The sequence below is a fragment of the Emydura macquarii genome, unplaced genomic scaffold (genome assembly GCF_026122565.2).
Source record: "Emydura macquarii macquarii isolate MOO-44397 ecotype Brisbane River unplaced genomic scaffold, CSIRO-AGI_Emac_v2 contig_2994, whole genome shotgun sequence".
Classification (NCBI taxonomy): Eukaryota; Metazoa; Chordata; order Testudines; family Chelidae; genus Emydura; species Emydura macquarii.
Genome location: NW_027133131.1, coordinates 6,361,072 through 6,380,969, shown reverse-complemented (window position 1 = coordinate 6,380,969; position 19,898 = coordinate 6,361,072). Strand labels below are relative to the sequence as shown.

General features: G+C 53.3%; 1 protein-coding gene across 1 annotated transcript; it reads left to right on the top strand.

Annotated features, from left to right (window-relative positions):
- Positions 1 to 577: 577 nt before the first annotated feature.
- Positions 578 to 19,468, top strand: SMUG1 (single-strand-selective monofunctional uracil-DNA glycosylase 1). Its single transcript, XM_067529647.1, has 3 exons — positions 578 to 668; positions 9,487 to 9,773; positions 15,405 to 19,468. The coding sequence occupies exons 2-3, from the start codon at positions 9,498 to 9,500 to the stop codon at positions 15,921 to 15,923; spliced, it is 795 nt and encodes a 264-aa protein (XP_067385748.1). The 5' UTR covers positions 578 to 668; positions 9,487 to 9,497; the 3' UTR covers positions 15,924 to 19,468.
- Positions 19,469 to 19,898: the final 430 nt, after the last annotated feature.

The window sequence follows — 19,898 nt, the reverse complement described above, 5'->3', positions numbered from 1 at the left end:
GCCTAAAGGGTTCCGCGGGGAAATTTAATTGAGAAACGCTGCTTTAGGGTCACACTGGGGGTTGTGTTTTCAAGCTTTTCCCTGCATTACCAGGGCTAGAAACGTACTCTATTTTCTTTCTACCGCCCCCTCCCCCCCATGTGGTCCTATGACTTTTGGAGTTGTGGCTTTAAAACAAAGCATCCAATATTGTGAGAGTTACAATGCAATGGTGAGACTTGGGAAAACTGGGTTTTCTTTAAGAAAAGTTATCTGGTGCTGTTTTACACGTGTCTATGTCCCTATAACACTGATCCACCCACAACCCTGTGTCCTTATAACACACACACACACAAAACCCTGTGTCCTTCCCTATAACGCACATGCGCACACCCGTCTGTCCCTATAACGCCCCCCCCCCCCCCTCACACATACATACACACAGGGGCCTCTGCCAGCTGATGCTGCTGTCGCATGGCACTGAGCGAGGCGTCCACGTGCCTCTGCCATTGGCTCCCCGGGGCCTGCTGGGAGTTGTAGTGCGCGTGCGGCAGGGCCGCAGATGAGCACCAAAGGAGCGGGGGGGGCGGAAGGACTACAACTTCCAGCGGACATGGCGAGGGCAGCCGGGCAGCCGCCAGGGCCTTGGCCCTGACCCGGAGCTGGGGGATTGGACTGGGGGGAGGCAGGTAAGGGACAGCAAGGGGGCGGGGCAGGAGGCGCGGGGCCGCGCTGGCCTTTGGGCCCGTAGGGTGAGGACGGGAGGCAGGAGGGAAGAGCTGGCCGCTGCCCCAAGGGGGAGGTGGGGAAAGAGCTGCCCCCTCCTGCCTCTGTCTGCCTGCTCGGCCATGGGGAAGAAGGGGGGCTGGGAGGGGGGAGCTGGGAGGAGGAGGAGGAGGGAAGAAGGGGGGCTGGGAGAGAGAATGGAGGAGGGGCAGAGGAGGGAGGGAGTGAGTTCTCTGTCTCCCCCCGCAATGGGGATGGTGCAGCACCCCCCTCCCGCACCCCAGGAGCTGCCCCTCTCCCGCTGTGATGCCCTGGGCTAGTTTGCCGCCAGGTGCAGGCTCCTTGATTTGACTTACCTTGGTCCCCTCCTGCATGCATCATTCTGTTCCTCCTGGCGTGAACCCACAACCCGGCTGTGATGGGATTTATCACCAACACCGAAATCGGGGAGGCAGCAAATGAGCAGGAAACCAACTGGAAAGTGCGCTGGAGAGATTGGAGCTGCAGCTAGGGGGCCAGTTTAGTCTGGAGCCCTGCCCCTGTAGAGGGGGCAGAAACACCCCAGATACAAAGGAATGGGGATTGTGTGAGGCCCACCAGCCACACTGCTCCCGCCAGATGAGTTTTTCTTCTCTTTGGCTGTCGGGCCCTGTTCTAGTGGTTTTTAAACATAACCGAGCCTTAATAGCTGCACGGACAGCATGAGATCAGAACCAGGAGGGGAGGCCCCTGCAAGAGTCGTGGGGAGAGATCCCCAGCATGAAGTTTGAGAACTACCCTATTAGCCCTCTTACTCAGCTCATGCTCATTTCAGTGGGGCACAGCCGGGGGTACCGTCTCTCCGATCATTCGTGTGGACACACTACTAAGTTGACAAAGTCCTGGGCTATTTCAAGAGAGTAAAAAGTCAAGACTGTACATTGGTTAGAGCAGGGCATTCAGCACCAGAGCTCCTGGGTTTCACCGGTTGTGCCTCTGGCTGGCTATGTGACCTTCGGCAAGACGGTTAGGCCAGCGTTTTCAAAATTGGCTGCTGATTTTGGGTGCCCAGATTGTGACGCTGGGGGCCTGCTTTTTGAGAAGGGTGGAGAGCCCACAGCTTCAGTGGGTTTCAGCTGAGCTTTTGGCTGCTTGGTCTCTCCTGGTCTGAAATTGGGCACCTGAAATCAAGGGCCTCTCTTTAAAATGATGGCCATCTGTGAAAGGGAAATATCAGAAGGCACCAGAGCTGGGCCACCAGTTAAAGAGCTTGACTGGTGAGTAGTCACAGATAGAAAGTGCTGCATTTGGTTCTTTGTGATGGGTCACAATTTGCGTTGGTGAAAATGTTCACAAGTCCCAAATCTTTCCCCAATTTTAGCTTTTGCTAAAATGGATGGAGTTTGCTCTCCATCCCTGCTCCCTTTATACCACACCAGCCGCACTCCATCCAAAGCTGGCTGACTGGGGTTCATTGTTGCAGTGTCTAGATTGGCCAGAGGTGACGCTGCAGTGCAACACGGGTGCTGCCTCTGCAGTGCTTGGGACCGGGAGTAGGAGGCTGTGGCTGGAGATTGAACCAGAATCTCTAGTCTAGTGTGTTGCTGTAGGGACTATGGTGGATTTGAATGCAGGGCTGGAAAGGGCTCAGGGGCAGGTGAAGGATCCAGGGAGGGCCTGCTGCACACCCAGGCAGCTCCCACTCCTCTCCATCACAGCAGCAAGAGTGGAGGCACCCCCTGAAGTGGGTCCCCTCTCCGCCTGGAGCCTGCCGGTCCAGCTGCCATGGCAGGGTCCCCATGACAGGCCCTCAAACTTTCCAAGCTTCGGTGTCGACCTTGCTCCAGGATGGGGACACAGAAAATGCAGGCCATGGGGCTCCGTGCATGCTTCTGTCCCCTTCCCTGTCCTGTTTTATTAGTGAAGCCCTGGCGTAGTGGGCAGAGCGCTCCATTCCACCTGTACAGGGGACTGATGAATGATACCAAGGACCTGGGCATAATGGGGTGTGATGCCATTGACGTAAGGGGTTAGGTGCCATCTCGTGCCAGTTGTGATATTGGGGCCTCCACTGATAGGTAACGATTTGGCTTTAGCCAGGAGTTGGGGTGGGGTCAGTTTTTACATCGCTCTCTGCCTGCCCCATGCCTAGGAAATCTTTTCAACTGTGCCCCCCCCAACCCGCTGACAGAGGGGAACTTTTCATCTCCACAGCCCATTGGCACTCGGTCATGGACCCAAGTGCTCCTTGTGCCGCTTCATTTTGTGATGTGGCCTCCTGTCCCCCCAGGGAACTGAACCAGCATCTGCCACCTGGCTCCCCACTCCCATGGTTGTGTCACTGCGGGCCCTGCCTGGGTTTGAACTGGTGACCTGGAGATGAAAGGTTCAGTGACCCATTCCCGGGACACTCTGTCCCTGTGAGTGGCGCCCCTCAGATGTTTAAGGCTGGCCTGTCAGGTAATCTGATCTGCTGGTAGCGACCCCTCTGGGCCTGTTTTGCAACCTCGGCAGGGTCAGAGGAGTTGCAATGGAGCTAATATCAACAGCCCTTAGGCCTCGAACAAACTGGCTTAGTCTTTGCAAAACAGGGCAGAGGTGGCTGCCTCTGGAGTTGGGGCCTTCGGCAGCCAGGTCAGCCGTTGAGCTCGCTCCTGCTGAGATGAAGAGCTGTTAGCACTGAATGATGATGAATTTGATAGGTCTCAATATTACTTGTAGTACAGTAGCATGTAGACCACCCAGTGACGTTCCCCATTTGCCAGGGGCTGCACGGATCCATGGTGAGATGTCACTGCCCCCAAAGAACTCCCAGCCTATAGGCACAGAGAGTGGATGGGACTGGCCCTAAATCAGTAGCACAGCTGGGGACAGGACCCAGGTGTCCTGCATCCCAGGGCAGTGCCCTACTATCAGGCCATGCTGCCTCAGCCCAGTTTCGCTACAGATGTTTGAGCCTTAAATCCATCATGACGCTTTTCCCTATTTGGGCAATCTGAGCAGAGCTACTTTGTATGGGCCATGGAGACTCAGCCCCTCTCCCGGTTGTTGAGATGTTGAGGGCCCTGGGGTGGACAATTCTGCACTTGAGTTTCCCTGGCCCATGTGTTTGGGGGAAGCAGATTCCAGGGGTTCTTTGCCAACACCCACTTTTACACTCTCCCAATGTGAGCATCCAGGCCAGGAGCGCTTTGCCAGCTCATCCAGTCAGGAAAGCCAAACCATAGCATGTGATTTGGCCGATCAGTCATCAACAAACCAGTCCAGCTAGAATATCGAGGGATGGGCTTGCAGGGAACCAGGCCGCACTAAGGAAAACCCAGTTGTTTGAAGGCAGTGCTGATTGGCTGCAGGGAATGAGGTGGAGTTATTCACTGCAACCTATTTGCTCAGTTTCAGTTTGGGACTCTGGGGACTGGAGTAGCTGTCCCTGGTTTGTGAATATCTGGACAACTTCATTTTCCTGCTGTGCCCATTGGGTCCCTGGATTCATTCAGATGGGGAAGTGAGCGTGCAATCTAGTGATGGAAAAAAGGAGACTGGGAATCAGGATGCCTGGGTCCTATCCCTGGTTGTGGGGGGGGGGGGGGGGGGGGGGGGGGGCATGAGGTCTAGTGGTTGGGCAGGCTGGGTGTTAGATAAAGATCCAATTAATGGATCTTCCCTGATGACAGCTCAGATGCAAACCAGCACCTGGGAACCACCCATTTAGGAGAGGTGACCTGAGCTTTCTGCAGTATAGCTACTCTTCTTTATTTATTGCCATAGCACCTAGGAGCCCCAGTCATGTGCTAGGTGCTGTGCAAACAGAACAAAAAGACATTCCCTGCTCTGAGGAGCTGCCAGCCTGAGTAGCAGGCAAGACACCAGGTGTAGACGGGTGGGGGATCCCACCGAAGAAAACAGCGAGACATTAACAGAACTCTCATGTGCTGCTCACCCTGTGGTAGGAGCTGAGAGCTGCATGTGGGTGAGATTCTCTGGCTTGTGCTACTGAGAAGGGTAGAGTTTCAGGCCGGAAGACTCCATTAGAGCCTATTGTCTGGCCGTCTATATGTGTCAGGCCATTCAATTTCACCAGTTCCCCCTGTACTGAGCCCAGTGGCCTTAGGTAGACAACACCATTTTTGTCCTCAGGAGATGCATGGCCATGGAAGCGCGGTACACTTGGCCAAGCTGTGATCTGGGACTTTCACTGCCCTGTAGTTGTGTTCACATGGGATGTTCCTGGGCTGCAAGCTGGGGCGCTGACTTGGCTTGTTGTGCAGTAACTCACCATGGGCGCCTTGTGCGCCACAGGCAGAGAACAGGAGAGACCAAGGTGCCACCGATGCCTGAGGCCACTGCAGGGGCAGGGAATTGATTAGGTGGGATGTGCCCAGATGATCCACACCCCATGCTGCAGAGCAAGGAGGAAACCCTCCCGATCCCAGCCAGTCTGAGCTGGGAAGAAAATTCCTTCTTGACACTTCATCAATAACGGCCTTCAAAGCTATGACCCAAATTGCGGGGGGAGCTTCCTTTGCCGCTGGACAGCAGAAATGATGTCCCACACCCTAACCACATGGCTTAGCTGACCAATGGTAACAAATTCACCCCACCTGCAATATTGGGGGACAGACTTGCAGGGAACTGGGAGGGACTAAGGAAAATCTAGTCCCTTGGAGGAAGCTGTGATTGGCAGTCTCCAGAGAAGAGTCTCCAAAACGCTTTCATGCTGGAATCTAGACTGTTCCAGTCCACTGGGGAAATGGTTTGTGACTGATGCTTTGTGGGGAACCTGTTCAGCTAAACCTTATGCCCCATCCTCTTTCTATGTTAAATGTTGAAGGCATCCCCTTTCCAGCGGGTGGGATAGGGTTAACACATCATCTGGGAGAGTGGTGTTCCGAGACGGTTTCCATTGGGGGCAGATGGCTTTACGCCCTGTGCAGTTGGTATGGGGATTACATTTCGGAGCAAGCAGCATGTTTGATGATGGGACGAAAGGTTTGAGGTTCCCTTGAGTTAGAGGAGGTAGGGTGGCAGGACACCCCCATAAGAGCAGAAGTAATTCTTTGCTCTTTTTTTTTTTAAACCTGGTCTGAGATCAAGGCCCCGGTATGCTAGGTGCTGGACAGACACAGAATGAGAGACAGTTCCTTCCTGCCCCAAAGACCTCACAGTCTAAATAGACCAGAGGCATGAGGGGAAACTGAGGCACAGCTCATGGAGGTGACTTTACCACAGTTACACAACAGGCAGAGCTGGGACTAGAACCCAGGTGTCCCAAGACCCGGGCCAGTGCAACCACTGCCCCACATTGCTGCTCTGTCACTCTGTTAATAATAGCAATGAATTCTGTGCACTTCTAAATCAGCACATTTTCATCCCTTGACCTCAAAGTGTGTTACAAAGGTGGGGCATGGTCATTATCCCCATTTTACTGATGAGGAAACTGAGGTGCGAAGAGGGGAAGTGACTTACCTGCAATCCCAGTGAATCAGTGTTTGGGTATTGTCTGACTCCATCTCCTGCTCTAACCACTAGTCCCCTTCTACCCTCTGTGAGCTGGGCATAGAACCGAGGAGTCCTGACTCTCAGCCCCCTACCTTAACCATGAGACCCCCCTGCCCTCACTGAGCTGGGGATAGAACCCAGGAGTTCTCCTGCTGTCACCGCAGGATCACACACGTCTCCCTTTTCCAGAGGACTGTTTCTCTTCCCAGCAGACAATGCAAACATTTTGAACAGGAGAGTTGTGAATGTCCCATTCGCAAGCACCCTGCTCTCTGGAACAGACTGTCCTCCGTGGCGGAAATCAATGACACTTTTGGCGTTCCCGACTATTTTGCCACCTGCCCGGTGCTTGGCCAGATGCTGGTGGGGAACACGTACTCCACAGTCCTAAGCACTCTAGGCTGGAGTCTGGCTCCAACTCCAGCCCCTGGTATAGCTGCACCAGTGCACACAGGAACCAGTGCAGATTGTGCGGAGAGAGCTCCCGCCTACTTGAAGTTGGACTCAAGTGCATCAGGGCTAGGGCCTTCCCCCGTCTGCCCCGAGGCTGCAGTGGTCTAAGCCCTAGTCAGCTGAATTTGGCACAGCCAGCAAGGTTCAGGGGTGACTTGTTCCCAATCCATAAGTACCTAATGGGGATCCCGTCTAACAAGATCCAATGGCTGGAAGTTGAAGCTGGACACATTCAGACTGGAAATAAGGTGCACATTTTTATCAGTGAGGGTAATTAACCATTGGAACAAATTCCCAAAAGTCGTGGTGGATTCTCCATCCCTGGCAATTTCTAAATCAAGATGGGATGGTTTTCTAAAAGATCTGCTCTAGTTCAAACAGGAATGACTGTGGGCCCGTGTTATGGAAGAGGTCAGACCAGAGGATCACAGTGGCCCTTCTGGTTGTGGAATCTATGAAAAATATACCTGAATCAGAGCTTAAACTCTGACTAACGTGTTTGCCAAGGGCTTTGAAATCCTCAAGTGGAAGGGGGGGGGGAGGGGGAAGTTGGAAAACAACTTACTGTCGGGGGTGTTGCATCAGTCTCTTCGGAAGCCTCACCTGTTGACCCCGCTTCAGGTAGGATGGAAGGTCTCAGCAACCCCATCAGATAAGCCTGTTCAGGAATTGATCAAGCTCCCTCTTCAGACTAGTTAGGACATTTGTCCTCTCTCTCCGTGGGAGGCTGTTACTGAACCAGCCTCCTTGGATGGTTTGTTCTCTGGCCTGTGCTATACAGGAGGTCGGATGAGATGATCACAATGGTTCCGTCTGGCCTTAGAACGAAACCTTCTCATTTCCAGGCTCTTCAGTCGCCAGTTTATCCCCATTTGTTCTTGTGATCCGAGAGGTTTGATAGGGTGTTTTTCCATCTGTTGTGTTCATGCCTTGTACTTCCCTGTGCCGGGAAGTGAGGTAGGATGCAGAGAGGTGGTACAGTGGAGGGTGGTGTGTTTGTACTGGTGGGTCACAACCCTGGTGGGGGAGGTGATAAAAGGCAGTCAGGGGAGTTGTGGAGGATTGAAAATTTTATTAGTCTAGCTTAGCCTGCTGGGTGATTGTGGGCAATTCTCATCCCCTGTCTGTGCCTCAGTTTCTCCTCCTGGCCCTTGTCTATTTAAACTGAAAGCTCTCTGGTTGGGGACTGTATTTTTGTTCTCTGTTTGGAGTGCTCCTAGCATATTAATCCATGACTGTGGCTCCTGAGTGCTACTGTAATACACCTAATAAATAATGTACAGCGCCTAGCACAGTATGGTCCTGGCTTAGTTGCACTCAATATTTTATACAGTGTCTAACATAATGGGGTCCTGGCCCATAACTGGGGCTCTGAGCTGCTACCATAATACACCGAATAAATACTATACAGTTCCTAGAGCACTGGGGGCCTGGCCCGTGTCTGGGGCTCCCAGGCACTGCTGTAATACAAATAATTAATAATAATAATAATGGGGCCCTGATCTTGGTTGTGTGCTGCCATAATTGAGTGATAATGCAAGTTGCAGGCGCCTTACGGCTGGGTTCTTGGAAGGTTAATATTCTCCTCCCTCACTTACCAAAGTGCGAATCTGGGTTTTGTAGGTTGTGTGTGTGTTGGTGTGTGTGTGTTTAATCACAGCACAAAGCGTTTATAGATTATTTACAGTAATGGTTTGTATCTGAGCGAATGCTTTACTAATTACAGTCATAAAAAAGGCTATAAAAAGCACATTCCCCGTGGAGGGATCTATGTGGAGGTCTTTCTTGGTTCACTTGTAACCAGGGCTACGATGAAATCACTCATCTGTGTTCCAGCACGGAAAGAATTCTGGTACAAAATAGGCTGTATGGGGAGGTGGGACTGGGATATGAGGCCTTTCACCACTAGGGGTCGCCAGCTCTGATCTGAACCGGGGGTGGGGGGACTGGCTGGTTCAGAGGAGGTGGGGTAATGGGATATGGAACCTTTCACCTCTAGGGGGCACTGGTTCCGCTCTGGCTCCAGGCTGGGGGGCGGGGACAGGGGGCAAGATGGTTCAGGGGAGATCAGGAAATGGGACATGGGGCTTTTTCCCTTGTGGGAAGGGGGCTGGCTGTGATCCAGATGCAAGGTGGTGGGATTGGTTGGCTTAAGGGGGTGGGGAATGGGACATGGGGCCTTTCCTGCAAGGGATACTGGTTCCGATCTGCCCAGAGTGAAGGGACTGGTTGGCATAGGGGAGAGGGGATATAGGGCCGTTCACCTCTAAGGGGCCCCACTTCCAATCTAGCCCCAGATGATTAGCATCAGATGCTCAAGGGTGCTGGGTATAGGATATGGAGCCTTTCATGTCTAGAGCACAGGTTAAAATCCGGCCCCAGGTCAGGGCCCCTGGCTGGAAGGGAACGGTGCTGCCTTTCACCTTGAGGCTGCGGGTTTGAATCGGGTTTACAGCCTGAGGGACTCAGTAGCTTGGGCTGGAAATGGGGGCCGGAGTCTCCGACTCTGAGGGCACCAGCTCCCATCTGCCTGGGTCAGTGGGACGACCCATCTGTGGCGGCCTCTGTGAGGTGAGTTTGCTCGGTCTCTTGCCAGCTCAGAGTGGGACCAAGCTGTGCATGTGTCCAGAGCTGCCACGACAGCCGGTCCTCTATTGGCAACCCCACCAGTGGCACCGTGGCGATCCAGCTCCCCTCACTGCCCTGGCAGCAGGTGCTCGGAGCTGTACATGCCCTGTGAATAAGCAGGGGTTGGGGTAGAGTGGGAATCTGTTCCCTCACAAGGAAAATGACCCCAAATGTCACACGTCTGCCCCACGTCTCTCTTATTGGCCAGTGTCTGTTTGGCAGGAGATGGCAGCATGATGGAGTGGCCAGCGGCTCCCCTCGGCGCTGCCCCCGTGGATCAGGCTGACCCCCAGATGGATGCCCTGGCCAGTCGGTTCCTGCAGGCCGAATTGGAGCAGAACGTGCGTCTCAGGGAGCTCTCCTTCTCCCACCCCATTTACTATGTCTACAGACCTCTGGAGTACGCGTGGGAGCTCCACGAGGACTACGTGAGAAGATACTGCCAGTCCCCCAAAGAGGTTCTCTTCCTTGGCATGAACCCTGGCCCCTTTGGGATGGCGCAGACTGGGGTAAGGTAGCTGGCCCCAGGGGGGCAAGGGAGAGGTCTCCCGGGTAAAGGGGGAAAATGGGGAGTTGAGGATTGGGAGCATTTAGGGGCAGGGCCTGTGGGCAGAATCACGTTTGGCCGTTGATTTCAGTGGGGCCAGGATCTCGCCCCATGTCATTATGGGCCCCAGAGCCCCTTAATGCTTTAGACAAGACCAGTCTCCCCACGTTCAAACTGGCATCTTGGGGCCCAGGGCGGAGTTGGGATGAGTCCGAGTTACGCGGTGGATGCATGAGAAATGCCAGCGTGATGCTCCTGTGCTTGTCACAGCCAGTGTGGTGATCGCTGAAGGGTGCCCAGCAGGTGTCAGTCGACCATTGCTCCACGGAGTCAAATAACGTTAGTATGTGCATTATAGCAGAGCCTAGAGGACCCAACCAAGATCTCGATGCGCGCCAGGTGCTGCGCGTGCACGTAATGGCAGGCCGTCCCTGCTCCACAGAGCTCATAATCTACACATCTAACGAGCAGGAGGGGAAACTGAGGCATGGAAAGGGACTGTCCAAAATCCCACAGCAGAATTGGGAATAGAACTCAGGCCTCCTGGTCCAGTGCCCTACTCATTGGATCATGACCCCTTTTCATGATGTGCCCCGGCCCCCTGTTGGGATAGCCCAGAGCAGCAGCCCAGGAGCCTACTGCACTCAGCGGCTGCAGCTGGGAGACGCGACCTGCTTGATTGATATGATGCAGCTGGTTAATATTAATGGCATTCACTCCGGGAGTAATTAAAGCCTGCACTACAGCAGGATCTCCCTCTGTTAATGCTCATCTGCCCACAGAGCTGCGGCTCCCTCAAGTGCTGCTCGTATAGCAGGCGCTGACATGCTGCTTTGCTGTGCGTTCAGGTGGGACCAGTGTTCCCTGCCTCCTCCCGTAACATCTGACTTCATTGGGGCCATGTAGATCCGCTGCTGCTTTGATGCCGTGCCAGGAAGTGAAGGCCACATTTCACAGCAGGGCGGAAAGCTGCTATCAGACTCAAGGGCTGCAAAGATACTGCAAAATGCTAGCCTGTGCACGCGATATTGCTGCCCTCTACTGGATAGAACCAGAACTGCTCAGCTGTGTGTCATAGGCTCTGTACTGCTATTGGAGAGTCTCCTTTTGTTCAGTGAGAGGATGGATGGTCCTGTGGTTCAGGCCCTACCCTAGCACTTGGGAGACTGTGGTTCAAGCTCCTGCTTGGCTGAAGCCTTCATGTGTGACTTTGGGGGAATCTCCTATCTGCTCTGTGCCTCAGTTTCTCCCACTTGCATCATGGGGCTGATAGCCCTGCCTCACAGGGGGGTTTTGGGGTGCTCAGATACAATGGTAACGGTACTGTGTAAGTCTTATGGATAGATTGAGTTTCCTGTCTGGCCATTATTTGTTACAGTGGTTTAGTTTTGCAGTTTGTTTAGTTTGTGAATACAGCCACCTCTGGGGTGGAACACAGCTGTTGTTTACACTTCACCCAGCACTGAAATTACTACTATTATTATTTACGTGTATACCTAGGACAGCAGTTTTCAAACTTTGCGAGTTGAGCTTCCCCTTTGAGTTAGAATGTTTGGTTGCGACCCCCAATACCTGCCCCTCCCCCTCGGGTTTTCAGAGTGGGGGAAGACACATGCAATGATCTTTGGGGGTGGAGCCAGTGCTGGGCATGGAGGCATTGACATTGACCCACAGGCTGGGTGGCCTGCTGAGATGAGTTAGGGGGTGAAGGTAGTGCACCGTCTTCAATCCCCCGGTCCTCCTGTGCAGGGCTGGTGTTAACAGTCACCCCCTTTAATGTTCCTCTGTGCCCCCCTATGGCGGGGTGTACCCCACAATTTGAAAACCTCTGACTTAGATGCCCCAGTCATGGATCAGCACCCCATGGTGCTAGGTGCTGTACACACACACACACAACAACAAGATAGTCTCTGGCCCAAAGAGCTCCCAATCTAATGCAGCCACCTCTCGGGTGGGATGCAGCAGCTGTTTATACAGGGCTGGTTTCACCAACTTCTGAAATGCAGCTGCCTCTGGTGTGGGATGCAGCACCTGTTTAACAGCAGCACTGTAGGACAGGAAGTGAAGAAGGACTCTCTCTGTTCATCCGAAGCTGCAGGGAGGGGTTTTAAGGTAACAAGAATGGTGGAATTTGGCCAGGAAAACCAGGTCACAGGAGAATCATGGGTAACACCCCAGCCCTGCTGTCACCTGGGGGTCTGTCCAGCCAGCTCCTTCCCAGTCCCAGCTCTGGGGCCTGATCTCACACTCAGGATCTCAGTAGGTGTTTGACTCAAGGAGTGGCCAGTTTATCCAAGTGACCGGTGGGGGGGAGGCAGCACCCGGTGACTGCCCCCTGTGTCTTGCTTGCTGGATGACGTGAGGGGATGGGAGAGCAAAACTGAGACCCCCTTCCTGGTGCCTGACAGCTGCTCCATCACTGATGCCCTCTGACAGCCCCTGGTCCTGGGGTCAGAGGTCAGGGGATCAGCTAAACAAATCATTCAATAATGCGCTTTAATTTATATCGGGAGGCGGGCAGGGCCTCCCGCCAAGCTGCATTTGTCCAGATGCTAATTGGCAGATCTGGCAAGCAGGGGAGTGAGGAAGGCATTATCTTGACATTAGACCCAGGGGCGATCGATAGATTGGGGGGGGAAGCGGAGTGAGATCGGCCACTCCTGAAATATTACAGATCGGGGCAGCGCAGGGCCAGGACCGTGAGGACTGCCGTGGCAGGGTGCGGGGTGGGACCCCACAGGGTTTTGTATCAATTAATGCAAGAGCCAACTTCATGCCCCTGGAGCAACTGATGCCAGATTCGTTAAACCCTGGTGTCCTAGCTCATGGTCCTCTTCTTGGGGCGAGTGATGTTGGGAGTCTGTGGGTGGGGGCAGTGGATCTGTAGCCTTTGGGGTGAGTGTTGGGGTCTCGGGGTTAGGATCCCTCAACCCCCTCATGATGTCACTGTCTTAGTCTCAGCCCCTTCCCAGCTTTCCCAAGACCTCTTCTGCCTCCAGAAATCACATCTGGGCATCTTCTCTTGTCTCCTTCATCTTCCTTGCTTCCGATCACCTGCCATGCTAACTCCTTCTAGGCATGCCTTCCCCTGTCTGCTCTCAGGGGCAGCCTCCCTTTGACAAAGAATCTGTGTGCACTTCAGGGGGTGAGGAAGCATGGCACAGTGGTTAGGGCACCAGCCTAGGATGCAGGAGACCTGCCATCAAGTCCTTCTGCTACAGACTTCCCTGTGTGAGCTTGGGCAAGTCCCTTAGCCTCACTGCTTCAGTTGCCCTGTTGTATAATGGGGATAATAGCCCTGCCAGGGGGCTGTGTAGGTGAATACATCAGAAATTGTGATGTGCTCAGAGATTGTGGTGATGGGAGCCCTAAAAGATTGACAGCAACTCTCATGCTCCAGGAAGCAAGCTGGTGGTAGGGGCCAGGAAGGGTTTTTTCCTACCACACCGGAGCCAGATCCACAGCTCCCAGTGTGATGATCCTGCCCTGAGGATTTGGCACTTGAAGATCACCCAGCCCAGGGCCTGACTCGGAGATCGGATCCTGTATTCTCCACCTCATTCTCTTCCTTCCCCTTCCCTCACCCAATGTAGATGCTTCCAGCCTTCGTGCTTCTTCTCTGCCCCCTTTCCAAATAACCTCCATCCCATGGGGGGTCAGAGAGCAGAGGGGGGACCGGATGGCAGTGGGCTGAGTGCAGCTGATCTCCAGGCTGTAAATCCTAATCCAGGCCTGGCAGCAAAAATCGGCACCGTTTGCCAGTGGCCTGGTGGCCCGTGTGAAATGGGGCCGAGGTGGCTGCACCATCTGATGCACTATGCCAGTGGGCACTGACGGGCTGCCTCTTTGCACATCTCAGCAGAGGCAAAGATTAGGCTGGGCTTTAACTGCCCTCCGGCCGTGGGTGGATGGAAGCTGCAGCCCAGGAATGGGGAGTCGGTGTGTGCGTAGCTTGCCCTGCTGCTCTCTGATCTGTGCACTCCAGCCCCAGAGCTGACTGTCTGGCAGCCACTAAATTCCATTAAGGGTAAAATAACCAGGGCCCTGTACAGAGACCTGCCCCAGCAGAGCCCAGTGAGTGCCTTGTATAGGGAAAACACAACCTCTTGTGTCTCCCCTCATCCCCCTCCTGCTCTGCTGACATAGCCTGGTCTCTCTTCTCTGCAGCCAGCTGACTCCCGTCTCTTATGGCCTGAAAGGGGGAAGCTCCACGGCTCCAATATGGGATCAGCTCCCCTCATTTCTTTTCTGACCTCCGCCTACAAATCTCTCTCTTCCCAGCACTCATCTCCAGTCAGATGCAGCCTCTGCCGGCTCTTTCCTGCCCCATCAGCCTGGGCGCTGATAGGAGTTGGGTGCTTGGTCCCAAGGCAGCTTCTCCCCGCCAGGTCCAATCCAGCAGAGAGCATGCGGGTTCCTTTTGGGCGAGGGTGTGGCGGGTGGAGGGGTGTGACGCAGACAGGGGACTGGTTGGTGGCCTCTCTGCTGAGGCTGTTGGCAAGGGGGACCAGCCGGGGTGGAGGCCCCTGGCCATGGATTGGAGGCTCAGTGGCTACGGATCTGCTGCCCCTACCCACAACGCTTGAGTGTTGCAAAACCCCGCCCAGTTCCGGAGTGCGGCTCCTTGGTCTGTTTCACTTGGGCAGCTCAGCTGCCTCCTCGTGGGAACCTGGACTGAATCCAAACCCATGGCCCAGCAGTGGAGTGCTCTGCTTCCCAGGGACACTCACCTCAGGTCAGCACATCCCCACCAGGCCCCCTCAATTAGCCTTTCAGCTGCAAAGTGCCAGGATTGATTCTGCCGAGGAGTCTCCTTTTAGGAGCTCTTGGGGACCAGCCCATTAGAGATGGAGCCACTTCCTACCTGGGCTTCAGGGAGGGGCTGCTTCCTTCATTTGCCTGGCTGTGTGAATGGTGGTGGGGGCGGGCAGAGAAAGGCCTGGGTTGCTCACTCAGGCCTGGTGGGGACGGCTCTGGGGATGTTGTTGCCCCACATGTGGGGGGATCAAACCTGGCAGCTGTAGCTGGGGCCCAGCAGCTCTTCCATGGGAGCCTGTTTGCTGGGAGAGAGGGTTGTGGGACGGATAGAGGGGATTTGGCTGTCTCAGCTGTTCCTGTCCAGATGGGTAAAGGAGAGAGGTTAGATAAAGCGGGGCCTGGGAGTCAGGACTCCTGGGCTCCAGTCCCAGGAATAGAATAAATTAGGGGTTGTTTTTATACAATGTATATATAGCAGCAGGGTCCAGAGACCATGATCCCAAAAGGGGACCATCCCAGCATTGTGGTCTCTGCACAGATTGAGAGACAGCCCTGTCCCAAAGAGCTCACACTCTGAATAGAGAAAGGGCAGGAGGGGAAACTGAGGCACAGAGCCAGGGAATGATTTGCCAAAGGTCGTCCAGCAGGCCAGTGGCAGAACCGGGAACAGAACCCAACTCTCTTAACTTAATACTTTATCCATGAGGCCACACTGCCTCCCATGGTGTCCTTTGGCTTCAGCCCATCAGTGGTCGTGGCTCCCCGGCTCCTCCTGCTGGAGGAGGTGGGCTTTGCAGGTCAGGCTCCTTTCTGACCCTGCTTTTGTTCCCCACAGGTGCCGTTTGGGGAGGTGCGTCACGTCCGGGAGTGGCTGCAGGTCTGCGGGCAGGTGTCCAAGCCGGAGCAGGAGCACCCCAAGAGACCCGTCCTGGGGCTGGAGTGCCCCCGGACAGAGGTGAGCGGCGCCCGCTTCTGGGGCCTCTTCCGCTCATTGTGCCCTGATCCCGAGGCCTTCTTCTGCCGCTGCTTCGTCCACAACCACTGCCCGCTGCTCTTCATGACCCAGAGCGGCAAGAATCTGACGCCGGCTGACCTGCCAGCCGCCCAGCGTGAGCACCTGCTGCAGGTCTGTGATGATGGCCTGGCCCAGGCTGTGCGTCTGCTTGGCGTCACCATGGTGATCGGCGTGGGCCGCTTCACCGAGCAGCGGGCCCGCAAGGCCCTGGCCTCGGCCGGCCTCCAGGTCCGGGTGGAAGGCCTGATGCACCCCTCGCCCCGCAACCCCCAGGCCAACAAGGGCTGGGAGGCCGTTGCCAAGGCCAGACTGGAGGAGCTGCGCATCCTGCCCTTCTGACGGACTGAGCGTGGGGCAGGAAGGGCACCATTGCTGGAGACACTCACTGGGTCTCATTCATGGCCGATGCTCCTGGCCACATAGGACATACGTTTCTAGTGCCATAGTCACTTGCTAGCAGATAACAGGAGCCCCGTTCTGCAGGATGGGGCTCCCTGCACCAACACTACCTCCCACATACCCCCAGCCGGACTCTCGTTACCTCCAGCATCGACATGCACCATAAAAGGCTGCAGAGAGGTGGCCTCTGGTCCCTCTCTCAGCTGATGTCTGATGGAAACAGGGCTGCAGCCTTCAGATCCCCACAAGCTGGTGGTTTGGTTCAGGCCTGTCTTCAGTTCTGCCACCTGCTGTGGCCAGTACCAGTCGTGGTTGGAAGTGCAAGTCAGATCCTCCCACCCCTGGCTTGTTAGAAACCACTTTGGTTCCCATGCCGTTCGGCCCCTTTAACACTAGACGAGCTAGTATTTGACATCAGGGGGCAGGTTGAAGCGCTGACCAATTTACTCCAGCCCAGATCCACGCTCTGGTGTCCTGTTGTGACGGGATCCCTAGGTACAACCTGGAACTGGGACTACTCTGCCTCCTTAACTCTTCAGCCTGAGCTCTCTCACACAAGGCTTTGCCAATGACAACCAGCAGACCACTCCAGGCACTGATGCTGTGATCACTCAGTCACCAGTATGGAGGCACACCCAGCTACGGTGTATGAATGCTCTCCAAACCGCTCATGAACTATACACCAGGAAACATCAGCAAATCTCCCACGCCCCCAGCCTTGCACCTCAGAAATATACCGTCTCACGCTGCTCAAGACCTATTCTTGAACAGGGCAAGCTCATTAATTAGTTTGCCCCTTCGATAAAGGACAGGGGACATGCACCGGCCTCTGTAACTTGAGCAGATTTCCCAAGCACTTTAGACAAACTGATTCAAAGAAGTTTATTCACTACAGAAAGATAGATTTTTAAATGATTGTAAGTGGTAGGCATAGAGGTCAAAGTTGGTTACATAAGAAATAGAATTTAGCCTGCAATTCTATATGTAACTTTAACAGACTAAGTAAGATTGGACTCAAACAGCTTTTCTCACCCCACTGGATGTGGCAGGTAGGTTACATTTCTTAATACACAGGCTGAATCTCTCTCAGCCTGGGACCAGTCTCCTCAGTGTGGAGTCGGAACCAACAGGTACCGAATAAGGTTCGGTTTATAGGATACGGGAGGTCAAGCAGACAGTGACAAGGCTTGTTTTTCTTAATCAATAAGTTTTTATTCTAAACAAATGACAGTAAAGATTGAGGGAAACTCCGTGCATGAAAGGACAAAATGCGCCACCCAAGACTTCTGCGTTAATGATCTCACAGGATCAACGCCCGGCTATCACTTTTGTGACACTAGGGTGCCCAGTTATGGAGTTTCCCAAGAGGGTTTACAATACAAACAACAAATAAGTTAGTTTATACTTACAAAGCTTAAGTAATAATATCTCATGTTGGCCAATACTTAAACGACCGCTTGCCTTAGATTCTGCAGACGGGAGAGTCGCTCTGGGTGATCAGTCCGTAGCGAAGCAGGCTAGTGAGAATGCGTCAGCCCACTGAACTAACACGCCCTAAACGCTGGGTGTGAGGTAATTCTTCCTCTCTGGCTACTGTTGCTTGGCATCTAGGTTTCATAGTTTTCCACATGCAACAGTTTGCTATGCCTTGGTGACCATTGGCTATCATTTGCTGCATAGCCTTTTAAGGTTACCCTTGGCTTCTAGCCAACCAGAGGCCTACACATCGCTGGGCACTCGCTGACCATGCACCGGTAAGGCGACGTGGCTTACACTTTTGCCACTTCCCTATAGGGTAATATGGCTTAAACCTATGCCATTCCCTTATAAGGTGACATATACGTGTAGTTCATGTTGCTGAGTCAACCCTCCCCAGGCCACTTCCTTGTCCCGCAGGGGGTAGGTATGTGGTGCTGCAGATGCCATTATGTGATTCCATTTCCACGCTCAGTTCAAAGTCTTTGTCTTCCCAGCGTTCTTGTTGCCTGCGGTCTAGGTGTGGGAGGAGAGAGGCCAAATGGTGATGTCACTGTCCCTCTTTTATACTTTGTTCCAGGAGCTAGAAAGATCCTTGCTGTGACGTGGGGGTCAGGCAGCCCCCACTGCGTACGTGTCTCTGGGAGAGTGGATTCTTCTTGATGGGCCGTCAGCACATGTCTGGCTGGCCCTGAGGTAAATCTGTCTTGTCAGTTGATCCTTTGTTGCCACTGAAAGGCCAGCTGTGGGCATCTCCGAACTGCACAGCGTATTTCAGTAACACACACACAGAGCAATACTTCATCACAGTGATAGCACAGACAATCCAACAGGATAGTCATGTTCAACAGATCCAGACTTTTTCAATGATACCTCAGAAGGCAGACTTTGTATGTAATCATATCATAATGGGAATATGGGGGTTCCGGGGTGCTACTTTGAGGTGCAGAGTGTCACACCCATCCAAGACCCTATTTGGACCTTGCCAACCCAGCCCAGAATGTGGTCAGGGCCTGACGTCCAGCGCCAGACACGTGCTGAACATTGAATGGTTGCCGAATCCAGCTTGGCACCTGTCTACTGACGTCAGGTCTTGGGTGTCACTGTAACCCACTGATGAGTGTGTGTCACAAGATCTCCTCTGTGCTAATGAACATCGGATGTGAGTGGTTACAGCCCCTTCACCTGTAGAGGTTTGGCTCAAGCTGTAGTGGTTTATGCTGTTAGCTCCGGGGGTTCCTGATGCATTGGCCAAGAGGGTGGCCATCATCTTAGCATTCCCAGACACGGCCATGTGTCGCTGGGTTTGAAGGCTGGCTGAGAGCAAGTCTAAATGTGTGTTAATCTTCTGGAGTCTGTGCATCAAAGATTCGTGAGACAGAGTTTGTGTTTTGGGCTGCTGCTTGTTTTGTTGTTTGATTTTTATGGAGGAAATAAAATTAGCTTAAAGAAAAAAAATCAGGGTAAAAGTGAAATGCACAAAAATGTGAAATTGGCAAAAAACCAGTTAACTCCCTCCTGGGCTAACCCTGAAGTCTGAAATGGGCAAAACTGAGTAGAGGGCAGCAAAGCTGTTTCATCGAAGGATGGCTCAGTGGTTAGCGTGCTAGCCTGGTACATGGGAAAGCTAGGGTCAGTTCTCCGCTCTGCCACAGACTCCCTGTGTGACCTTGAGCAAGCCACTTAGCATCTGTGCAATGGGGGTAATAGCACTGCTTTGCCTCACAGGGCAGTGCGAAGATAAAAGCATTAAAGATTTTGAGGTGCTCAGATATTGTGATAATGGGGGCCATCGAAGTGCTGTAGATGGAGATGTATTTCCACAAATTTAATAGGAATTCTTTTTAATAGGAATTCTTTTAATTCTTTTTTCAATCCTTTCTTTGGCAAAATTTCCATTGACTTTGCTGGGGAGATAAGCAGCAAGGGTGGATTTGATGCTCTTAATGGTGACCTGAAAAGGGAACATAACATAGGGTGGTGCCCTTCCCCCCACTCCTTTTGGCAGATGAAGCAGCCCGGGAAGGTTTCTTCTGCCTTTATTTTAAAACAAAAGACTTATTCCCTGCTTATTACTGCATTAGCAATTCAGTTCTTACGTCTACTCCTGTTCCTCCCGGAAGTCTCTTTGGCAGGCTAGAGAGTTGTGTGACTCCAAATGTGTCATGCACGTGAAACCTGGTTGATTGGGAGGGGAAACAGTTTTGCTTTTTTAATTCACCTTTTATTTTTTTGGTTTGATTTTATCCAGATTTATTTAGCTCAAATGCCCAAGTAGTTTTTGGAAGAAAAGATACTTCTGTTAAATATATCATTCAGAAAGCTCCCAATTCACCTCTCCAAGTCCTCTAGGAATGATCAGAGTGGACATTTGGGGATAGCAAGCGGTGTTGTGTGTGCAGGGGAAGCACATTCAGTCCTTCATAGAGACAAAGCACA